The following is an 11,836-nucleotide window of genomic DNA, read 5'->3' on the forward strand; positions in this document are numbered from 1 at the left end:
TTCACTAAGAGGCCATCTGCCTGGCCATTCTAACCCCCGGTCCACTAACTTCACTAAGAGGCCATCTAACTGGCCATTCTAACCCCCGGTCCACTAACTTCACTAAGAGGCCATCTGCCTGGCCATTCTAACCCCTGGTCCACTAACTTCACTAAGAGGCCATCTGCCTGGCCATTCTAACCCCCGGTCCACTAACTTCACTAAGAGGCCATCTACCTGGCCATTCTAACCCCTGGTCCACTAACTTCACTAAGAGGCCATCTGCCTGGCCATTCTAACCCCTGGTCCACTAACTTCCCCATTCTTATTCTTTGTTCTTAAAAAGCTTAAGATGCTCCTCTTCACCTTCCCTTCCTTTTTGTGTCCTAAAAGGGACAACCAAGAGAATTACCGCACTTGGGAGGCAGAGGCAGGTGAGTTCGAGGCCAGCCTGGTCTACAGAGTGAGTTCCGGGACAGCCAGGACTACACAGAAAAACCCTGTCTCGATAAAACAAAACAAAACAAAAACAAAAAAACAACAAAAAAAAAGAGAGAGAGAAAGAGAGAGAGTTACCCATCTTTCCCACTAAATCCTCCATGCCCTCTTCCTCTCTGCCTGCACATTTTGCCTTGCATCTGCTATGTGGGTAATCATGGCAGCTGCTCCTGTTGAAAGCCCTTTTCCTTCATACAGGAAGAGTACTGGTCTTTCTTTCCAAAGAACCCTCTGGCTGTTTGTTCTCTTGGGTCACGTTTCATCTCTGTACTGGCTCACTTGCTCCACTAGAGGGCAGACGTGATCTTTTGTTTTTTTCTGTAGCCCATACTGATTGTGCTGAAGCCTCTGCTGTTGTCCGGGTGCATTCCATCCTGTGCTGTGCTGACCAGAGCAGTGTAGCCTCACAGCACTTGGCTCTTGGCACCCTGGTACAGTTCCCACTGTCTTCTTCAAGTCCCTGGAATCCTCTGTATGAATGTGGCAGTGGCTGGGCCTGTCCCTGGCTGCGGTCGCTTTCTTGCTCTCATCCACTCCTTGGATGACTGCACCACCCTCTATCAGCGCATGCGCTCTACAGACCGGAAGTAGAAGTACAGGAAGTTGTGAACCACCAAGAGAGTTCTGGGAATTGAACCCCAGTCTTCTTCAAGTACAGTAAACGCTCTTAAGTGCTGAGCCTTCCCTCTAGCTCTAGGGGAGCTGCTGTTTGGCTTCAGTGGTTTCCACAGAAATATTGCTCTTTCAGTGCTCACCTGGGGCCCCTGTAGAGTAGAGGTTAGCCTAGACTGCCAACCGAGACCCTGTCTTATAGCCCCAGTGTCAAATGAATTTGGCCATTAAAGTTCGCCATTGTAACTGAGTTTGCCAAGTACTGTATACTGTGCATTGAAAAGGATTTATTGAAGAGGCCATTGACTTCTGCTTAGATATATTTGTAGTATATATTGGTTTAGGTATATTTCTTTAAAAAAAAAACAAAGAGTTGAACCAGGCAGATCAGGTGTGGTGGTACATACACTCTGTCTTAGTCATTGTTCTGTTACTTTGAAGAGACAGCATGGCTAAGACAATTCACACGCACACACACACACACACACACACACACACACGAATGATCATGTCATGGCAGAGAATATAATGGCACATGTGGCAAACTTGGTGTGGGAGAAGTAATTGAAAGTCATATCATGATCTGCAGGCAGAAAGACTGAGACACTGGGCTTGGCTTGGGCTTTTAAATCCTCAAAGCCCACTCCCAGTGTCATACTTCCTCCAAGGCCACGCCCCCTCCAACATAGCCACGCCTCCTAATCCTTCTCAGATGGTGCCACTGTTGCCACCCGTGATGACAAAGTTTTCAAATATATAAGCCTATGGGAACCATGCTTCTTCAGAGCACTACACATGCCTCTAATCCCAGGCGTGATAGGCAGAGGCACAAGAACCGCCAGAAGGTCAGGCCAAACTGGTTTGCATAGCCACATCCATATATACTGAGGCTCCATCTTGGAAAGCATATCCCCATGCCTGAGAAAAGCAGTAGGTTGAGCGTCTTAACCTTACCTGCTTTATTCTTGGCCTTTGCAGCTGTTCCTGAGTGGTGGATTTTTCTTGTCTAGGCACTTGGGGCTAGCTGGATTGTGTTTATTGTGGTGAAGGCATTGGCCATAATAACCTAACCAGCCAGATTTACTGACTTGTGTACTGATCTTGAGCATATCAGGTAGATGGACAGTTTGCATTTTCAAGTTTTAATTATGATAGAAGAGGAAAATGTGTTTCTTTATTTCATGAAAATGGTATACTTTTCTTCATTTTCCTTCCTGTTTCTGTGTACATTAACCTGTTTCTAATAGCTAAATGTAATGTTTACAAAGTGGCATTCCTAAGAAGATTTATACCTTAAAAAATATGGAAGATTTATTTATGTTATCTTTGTATTTTCCTTTAATCAGATTGATAACAACAAAGACCGATTGGTGACGCTGGAGGAATTTCTGAGAGCTACAGAGAAGAAAGAGTTCCTGGAGCCTGATAGCTGGGAGGTAACAAGGCCAACTTTACAAGGACATGAGGTTCTAGAAGCTCTGTCCCACTGGGTCCTGCCGTTAACTGTCAATCCTCATGTTTATGTAATTTTACAGTATTTATATTTGACATCAAATGCCATTATAAAATAATAGATCCTTGTCTCCTTGGAAAACATTCTAGCAATTTATCTTTTTTTATGATCATACTGCATAAAATTAGAAATCTTTTTTTAGAAAGGATTTATTTATTTTTATTTTATGTGTATGTGTAAATGCCTGTATGTATACATGTATACCCTATGCATGCTTGGTGCCTGAGGAGGTGGAAAATGGGTATCCAGTTTCTTGGAATTGGAGTTACAGACCATTGTGAGCCACCATGTGAGTGCTAGGGACCAGACCTGGGTCCTTTGTAAGAGTGGCCAGTGTTCTGAACTGCTGAGTTATCTCTCTAGCCCTCAAATTAGAAAGCTTTTAAAAAGTATAAATTTGCTAAGTATAAAATCACCACTGAAAATTTAAGACATAGGTACATTTTAAAAATAAATTAAAGGGCCCACTGAGCTGTCTTTACTGGAGAGAGAATCTCTTGTGTACTGTGTGGAAGCATCGCCTGTCAATAAAAAACTGATGGCCTATTAGCATGAGGAAGGAAATAATTGGAGGGAGTTCCAGTAGGGAGAGGGGACTCCAGGATAGAGTTAGGGGCAGGAACAGATTTGCCCAGAACTCTGAGGAGACAGATACATAAAACTGAGGAGAGGTAACCAGCCATGTGGCATCCATAGAATAGAATAAACAGATTAATTAAGTTATGAGCTAGTTGGGGAACAAAGTCAAGCTTATCTAGGCATTTCTTAATAAACAATTTAATCTAGGGGTTGTTATTTTGGGAACTGGGGTGTAAGTAGGAAAGTTAGCCGTTGTACTGTAGAGATACATTTTTGTTACTGTTGTCTGAAGCAGTGTCTCATGTAGCCAAGGATGGCCTTAACTGATCTCCCTGCCTCACCTCCCATGTGCTGTGATCTGCCGGCAGGCACCATTGTGTTTTTGTTTTCTGAGACTGTGTTTCAACCTCCCTCTTGAAATAGCCTTCCTGCCCCAGTCCCCTGAGTGCTGGGATTATAGGTGTAAGCCACTGGACCTGCCCTCCAATATTTTATTGCTATTATAAAAGAAGCTGGGGCCTGGGAGGATGGCTCAGGGGGTCAGAATGCTTGCTGTGCAAGTGTGAGAACTGGAGTTCAAATCTGCAGAATCCATGTGAAAAGTCAGGTGTGGTCACACACACTTGTAACCCTGCAGCTGGGGGAGGGGCAGAGGAAGAGGACCGCTGGGACCTCCTGTAGGCCAGACTAGCTCCAAGATCAAAGACCCTGTCTGAAGAGGTAGAGTAGGACATCCATGTCTTCTCTGGCCTATGCATTGCTCCACCACCTCTACTCTCCTATAGAAGAAGCTCAAATGGTGATGTAAAATCTGTTGGCCCAGGCACTCTCCAGAGACTGAGGTAGGAACATTGCTCCAAGTTCAAGGCTAGCCTGAGCTACAGAGTGAGTTCAGAGCTAGCCTGGGCAAATTAGTAAAACCTTGTTAAAGTAGAAAGTGGAAAGAGGGTGGTGGTGTGAACAAAGGGAAGCAGGGTAGCTCCATGGTGGAACAGTCATGGTCATGTGTAAGGTTCTACCTATGTTCAGTCTCCAGTAACACAAATAAATACAGAGAAGTACACAGCCCCTGTGCGGTCATGTGTGCCTGTTTCCCAGCACCTAGAAGGTGGAGGCAGGAGGGCCAGGGTCAAGGTGTCATCACCAGATACACAGCAAGTTTAAGGCCTTCCTGAACTAGATGAGACTCTGTCTCCAAAAATCAGAAAGGAAACAGTTTTTAAAAGTATGAACAGGAGTTGGGGAGACAGCTCAGTGGTTACAGACATTTGCTGCTCTATGGAGAACCTTGACTGGGTTTCCTGAGTGCACAAGGTGCCTTACAAGTGCCTATACTTCCAGTCCTATAGGATACAACACCCTCTTCTGGCTTCTACAGGCACCAGGCATGTACAGGGTACACATAAATACACTCAGTCACACACATACATGTAACATAAAATAAATATTTAAAATATAGTAAATCAGTTAGTTAAAGAGAAATCACTAATAAACACACTTCCCCCTTCTTTCCTTTTTCCTTCCTTCCCTCCATCCCTCCTTTTTTCCTTCTTCCCTCCCTTCCTCCCATCATTCCCTTCTGCTCACCCACCCATCCACCCACTCACTTCTGCTTGCTCACTCACTCATTCATTCACTCACTCACGTGTAGCCCAGGATGTTCTGGAAGTCACTTTGGAACATCACCAACCTGGGCATGAATCCTTTTCACTTGTTTGTTTTGTATTTTGAGAAGATTTTGTGGCTCAGGCTGGACTGGAACTCACTCTCGCTTGAGCTGACTTTGAACTGGAGGCCATTATAGGAATGAACCACCAGGCCTTGTTAATATATATTTCTTATTTTGCCAAAAAGTGTGTTATATATATTCTTTTGTACAATGATGACTCTAGAATTTTACAGCTGAACACAAACATCTCTGTGTTCTTGGCATTGTTATTTACTTCCTTTTCCTGTAGACACTGGATCAGCAACAGTTATTCACTGAGGACGAGCTTAAAGAATATGAAAGTATTATTGCTATGCAAGAGAATGAGCTTAAGAAGAGGGCAGATGAGCTGCAGAAGCAGAAGGAGGAGCTGCAGCGTCAGCACGACTACCTTGAGGCGCAGAAGCAGGAGTATCAGCAGGTAGACACTGAGGGGTGGGGCTTGCAGGGACTTTCAGGGCTCCCTGAAGTGATGCACATCTGGAGTCCAAGGGACTGAGACAGGAGGATTGCTTAAGCCCAGCTACCAATTTATGTCACAGAGTAAAACTCGTCTCAAATAAATAAAAACAACAGACAAGGGGTTGCCGAGATGGCTCAGTGGATAAGAGCACTGACTGCTCTTCTGAAGGTCATGAGTTCAAATCCCAGCAACCACATGGTGGCTCACAACCACCCTGTAATGAGATCCGACGCCCCCTTCTGGTGTGTCTGAAGTTAGCTACAGTGTACTTATATATAATAATAAATAAATCGGGCTGTGGTGGCACACGCCTTTAATCCCAGCACTCGGGAGGCAGAGGCAGGCGTATTTCTGAGTTCGGGGCCAGCCTGGGCTACAGAGTGAGTTCCAGGACAGCCAGGGCTACTCAGAGAAACCCTGTCTCGAAAAACCAAAAAAAAAAAAAAGAAAAGAAAAAAAAATAATAATAAATAAATCTTTGGGATGGAGCAAGCAGGGACTGAGTGGGCAGAGTTGACTGGAGGGAGCGGGGCCAACTGGAGCGAGCAGAGGTCTAAAAAATTCAATTCGCAGCAACTACATGAAGGCTCATAATCATCTGTACAGCTACAGTGTACTCACATACATAAAATAAATTAATAAAGCTGGACAGTGGTGTCGTACACCTTTAATCTCAGGATTTGGGAGGCAGAGTCAGGTGGATTTCTGATTTTGAGGCCAGCCTGGTCTATAGAGTGAGTTCCAGGACAGCCAGGGATACATAGCGACACCCTGTCTTGAAACAACAACAACAAAAAGAAAATTAATAAATCTTTAAAAAAAAATCAGACAAACCCAAGTTAGTGGCTGGAGGTATAGCCCAGAGGCAGGGAGTATTCTTAGCATGTGTGAGTCTCTGGGCTTGGTCTCCAGGGGGACAAGAAACCCAAACCCGATGTTAGATGCTTTGCCAAAAAAGCCCATGTTTTTATGCTATTTATTTGTTTATTTACTTACTTATTTTGCTTTTTTGAGACAGGGTTTCTGGGTGATGACAGCCTAGGCCTTTAATCCCAGTACTTAGGAGACAGAGGCAGGTAAATCTCTGTGAGTTCAAAGTCAGCCTGGACTACAGAGCTTGTTCCAGGACTGCTAGGGCTATACTGAGAAACCCTGTCTCACAAAAACAAAGAGCAAAAAAAAAAAAAAACCAAAACCAAAACAAAACAAAACAAAAAAACCTGACCCCCCCCCCAAAAAAAAACCAAAACACAAAAATCAAAACCCTAAACCACCACACCAGCAAAACAAAAAACCCAGAGACAGGGTTTCTCTGTAGTTTTGTCTGTCCTGGAACTCACTATGTAGATCAGGCTGTCTCGAACTCACAGGGGATTTTTCTATGTGATCCTAGCTGCCCTGGAACTCACTACGTAGATTAGGCTGGCCTTGAACTCACAGAGGGTTTTTCTGTGTGATCTGAGCTGTCCTGGAGTTCGGTGTGTAGATCAGGCTAGCTGGCTTCTAGAGGTCCATCTCCCTCTGCTTCCAGAGTCCTGGGATTAAAGATGTGCACCATTACCATCTGGTGATGGTGTTTTTTTGATTATTTGTTTATTTCAAGTTCTCAGGTAGCGTGTGATGGTGAGGTGCTAGGGTGAGTTTAGGGCCTTGTAGAGTGGTCGTAGGTCCATTGGTCACTTTGGAATCCAGAACTAGGAGCTGGCTTTGTTCAGTATTTTGCACAGGCTTTTGGAAGCACAGGTTCCTGGTCAGAAGAGAAGGGTAGGGACCACTTGGCCCATGCCATCTTGGCTTTGTCCCCAAACCTTCGGCCTAACAAAAGGAATGGATGTTGAAGCCCTTTCTGGGTATAAGTATAGATTTTCCAGAAATCTGGGGACCACCTCTTTTTGTTCCTGTTATGGTTCCTTCCACGACACTTGCCAACTGTCCTGGCACTGGGAGGTGTGTCCTTCAACATGCATATGGCATGTTGGGAACTTAGAGGTTGTCTGACATCACTCTGGCAGCCATCTTGAATCCAGACAGTTTTGTCAGCCCACTTGAGGGGAACCTTCTGACGTACACATGCCTGTCTTCAAGATAAACAAGCCTAGGGTGGAGTAAAAACTCATCTGTGTCCCTTAGGCCGCACTCAGGGTAACAAATTGTATTAGTTATGCTCTTTGTTGCCGTGACAAAGTACCAGGCGAGTTTAACTTATAAAGAGAAGGGTTTGTTTTGGCTCACAGCTGAGGGTGCTGTCTGTCATGGAAGGAAGACATGGTGGGTAGTCATGAGGTGGCTGATTACACTGTATTTGTAGTCAGGAAGAAAAGACAGATGGATGGAGGTACCCAGCTTGCTTTCTCCTTTTTATGCAGTCCAGGAGCCCAGTCCGTGCAACGCCACCACCCATACTTATAGTAGCTTTTCCCACATCAATGAACTCAGTCTGGAAACTTCCTCACAGACTTGCCCTGAGCTTTATCTTCTAGATTACTGTAGATCTTATCTTGTCAAGTTTGCAGACAATGTTACTCGTCATACCCTGGCTCTGTCTTATTGTGATTTCTGATGGTCAAAGCTTAACTTGTAGCTTTTAAAGCTGCATTTGAACATCATTAATGGAGCCATTAAAAGACTAAAATCTCCTGAAGTAATCTTAGATGGGTTTCCTTATTGCCTGGTCAGATACCTACCCTACCTGTTTATATCCCAAACTCTGCCAGGAGTAACTGGAAGGCCATTAGACCTTTCCCAATGAATGAGACCAGAGGTTTGATGATGCACAGCTCTAAGAACAGAGCCAAGCAGGAGTGCCATCATCTGGCCAGACTGGACAAAAATCCCAGTATTGTTTAGTAGGCCCTCTCAACTACGTTTCAAATCTCAATTACAGTTTGATATTGGGCCAGGTTGCCTTTTCTAAAAGCCCATGGGATTACATGACATTCATTTAAAGAAAAAAAAAAGCAAAACAAAACTAGGTATGTTAAGCAACTGTAAGTGTTTTGGTACATTATTTAATCCTTGAGAAAAGAGGATCATTGCTTAATACATCATAAAGTAGATCTACACAAGAGACCAAATTGTTTGTTTGTTTTAGTTGGCTCTTGATACAGGGTTTCATGTAGTTAGGGCTGGCCTCAAACTCTGTATAGTGAAGGTAGCCTTGAACTCTTGACCTTCTGGCCTTTCTTCCCAAGTGTTGGGATTGCAGGTGTGCACCACAGAGCCTGATGATGAGGTTAGATCTTTGTTAGAGGGGTAATTGAATGTGTATGAAAATAACAGGCACACTCTTAGGCTGGAGGAAGAGCTGCTGGGGACCCCCATGGAACCGATGACCCGTAGTGGACTCTGCCTTAAAGCCCATCCACGAGCTACCTTCCGCTCTGAGTCTGTGTGAAGTCCGACAATATTCACCCAGCATTCATGTCCAGGGTATGATAGAGTGTTCTAGGAAGAGACTCAGGTTGTTAAGCTTAGCCAGAGACCGCACATATGACCCCAAATATCAAGCAGTACTTTTCTATTTTGTTTCCACTGGTAAGGCTGTACAGCAGCTGGAACAGAAGAAATTTCAACAAGGCATTGCTCCATCAGGGCCAGCGGGAGAGCTGAAGTTTGAGCCACGTATGTAATTTTGTTCCTTTGTTTGTTTAGGGAAATAAACCTTTATAAACTGATATCCAGTTTCATTTTAAATACAGTCTATCTTCAGATGATTAAAATTAATGTTATGGTCTATATATTTGAAGAGGTAGAAAAATTTACATTGAAGACAATTGAAATGTTCTCTAAAAATTTCATGGGTAAACATTTTTCAAGTGCCACATAATTATATAGTCATCATTATAGTGCAGTGATTTATTTAAAAATTATTTGTAATTTTTTATGATCATTTATATTGATCTTACTAGGGAACATGTTTACAACTTATAATCTCTGATGAACTAATCATACTTTTAAAAAGTAAAATAATGTATTTGTAAGTAAGGGAACATTTGGAATAAAGGAAGATCTGTTTAAAACGCAAGCATACTTCTTTTGAACAGACACCTAAAGTCCCGATGTCTGCCAGAATTTGGAAGAAAACCGTTGACTCAACATGTTTCATCTTTCAACATTCCTTCTTTCCTCTCCACTCAATAAATACTTTAAAGCACATTTGGAATAAAGAAAGAGACTTTTATGTGAGAACACAAGTTCTTATTTTTTGACACAGATATTTAAGGATTGAAATCTCCCAGAACAGGATAAAACCAAACCTAACCACTCTTCCCACTGTTCTTCATTTCCGTTAATGGTCCAAGGGCCACATCCCATAATTTCAGGACACTGTCACTGGCTAGGTCAAAGAGCTCTCTCTGCCAGTGGCTTGAGGATAACCTGCTGTCACTCTGAGGATGGTTTACTTTCACGGTGCTTATTTTTCTCTCTTATCAAATCTATCTTTGATATTCATGGTTATTCTGAAAAAGCCATTTTGCCCCCAGTGTTTCCGGTGACTTTGGACTATTTTCAACACCCTTTCCTCTAGAGGGTTTCAGTTGAGTAGCCTCTGCCACCTCACAGTTGCTTCATTCATGTGCTTGCTTTCCACTCCTCTGTGTTTTAGAAAACCAGTGACAATGATAGAAACTAACAGGAAGTCTCCCTCTTTTGCTAAGGAAATCTAGGAGTGGTACAGAAGTCTCTGCTCTTCTACTCTGCTGTCCTCGGTGTGTGGTTTTATCCTCTGGCTATCATGGTAGTGGGGAAGGACAGGAAAAAGGACTAGAGGAATATTCCAGAAGAATTCAGCAGTATTTGAATTTGTATCTCCTATATTTTGACTGTCTGCCAATGTTCAGGGACATGCCTGAATGGATTTTCAGAGGATGTCTTTGTGACTGGCAGCCTTAGTCCAGGTCCTATTACTGTAAGTCACACAGCTGCTCCTTGATACCCTCTGTAAGCTGAACACCCCACAAGGAACAGTGACCAGCCTCAAGTTTGGCAGTGTTTGGGGGACATTTTCAGTCTTAATTCAACCTCATTCTACTTTGCTCCTCATTCAAATTTCTTTCTGTACTCTCTTGACTCAGAAAACTCTTACCCCTCCCATTCCAAGGAGAAGCTTAGCCATTACCACTGCACATGAGACCAAGGCAATGATATTGCTCTGTTGCCCTCCGCATCAGGTTAGACCAGGGCTCCTGAGAACAACACATAAAGGATGCCTGGGAAATTGCAGCAAAATAGGCAGTTTAGAGGAAGGCTGGGAGGTAGCTCAGTGGGACAGCACTTGCCTACCATGAGCAAGGCTATCACCAATCTCCAGAGCTATAAGAAAATTAAGAAGAAGAGGAGGAGGAGTGGGAGAAGGAAGAGAAGGAGAAGGAGAAACAATCAGAAACAGGATAGGTGATCTTTATCAATTAAAAGATACTGTTTGGTAAGAACAGTGGCCTCTTTACTGTAAGGTTTGACTAGCCATTTGCTTGCCCATCAGGCAATCCCTGGTTGGCAGTTCTGAGAGTAGCTTCTTCGTCCCAGTGTCCTTAGAAGTCTGGGTCCTGTCCATGAATGTTTGGGAACATATCCGAATGGACTTTAGGAAGGGTGTTCTACTTGTCTGACAGCCTTAGCCCATGTTCTGCTCTTGCAAGCTTCAGGTCAAGGCTTGGTTTAGCCAACAGCTGTGGACATTGTCAGGTTGGATCATGTTTTGCTTTGTTTTGTTTTTGCCAACTAGTTTCTCAAATCGTAGCAAGTATCTTGGTATTATTATCGTTATTGTTATCATCATCATCATCATCATCCTCATCATCACCATCACCATCACCATCACCACCACCACCACCACCACCATCATTATTTTGAGACAGACTCAGGCTGGCTGGGAACTCACTGCAGAGATGGGCTAACCTTGGACTAATGGCAGTTCTCTTGCCTTAGCCTTCCAAAAGTTGGGATTTCAGGTGTAAGCCTGGACACTTGGTTACAGGTATGATTCCAACATTGTTTAAATACGGGTTTGTTTTGTTTCTTCTGGTTTTCTGATGGTGAGGATTGAGATGAGGTGTCTGCATGCTAGGCAAGCACTCTACCACTGAGTGACATCCTCTGTAGACAGCTTTGGAAAAAGACTCTCATCCTTTGTTTGCTGGACTCTGTGCTCTCTCTTTGTCTGGGGTCTTAACTCAAGGCTCTTTTGAGTTATAGGTTTGGATGGGATGACAACAACTTTCAATGGATCTTTTCCCTAGGATGATTATTATTACCACTGGAAAGAAAATTATTATTTTTTTTATTTTTAAGATTTAGTTATTTTTTTATGGGTATGGATGTTCTGCCTGCATATATATCTGTGCCTCGTGTGTTCCAGGTGTCCAGGGAGGCCCGAAAAGAACATGAGATCCCCTGGGGTTGGAGTGACAGATGGTTGTGAGTCACCATGTGGGTGCTGAGAATGAAACCCCAGTCTTTCTCAAAGACCACTAAGTGCTCTTAA

The 11,836-nt window shown here is 43.5% G+C and overlaps 1 protein-coding gene across 2 annotated transcripts in view; it reads left to right on the plus strand.

Annotated features, from left to right (window-relative positions):
* Nucb2 (nucleobindin 2) overlaps positions 1-9,540 on the plus strand; it is a 37,961-nt gene extending 28,421 nt beyond the window's left edge. For both annotated transcript variants that reach the window (XM_031388021.1, XM_031388023.1), the window contains exons 11-14: positions 2,436-2,525; positions 5,140-5,310; positions 8,892-8,973; positions 9,396-9,540. In XM_031388021.1, the coding sequence (XP_031243881.1) occupies positions 2,436-2,525; positions 5,140-5,310; positions 8,892-8,973; positions 9,396-9,403 (351 nt within the window). In that variant the 3' untranslated portion in view covers positions 9,404-9,540. The remainder of the gene's footprint in view (positions 1-2,435; positions 2,526-5,139; positions 5,311-8,891; positions 8,974-9,395) is intronic.
* Positions 9,541-11,836: the final 2,296 nt, after the last annotated feature.

The sequence above is a fragment of the Mastomys coucha genome, unplaced genomic scaffold (genome assembly GCF_008632895.1).
Source record: "Mastomys coucha isolate ucsf_1 unplaced genomic scaffold, UCSF_Mcou_1 pScaffold21, whole genome shotgun sequence".
In the NCBI taxonomy this organism is placed as follows: domain Eukaryota; kingdom Metazoa; phylum Chordata; class Mammalia; order Rodentia; family Muridae; genus Mastomys; species Mastomys coucha.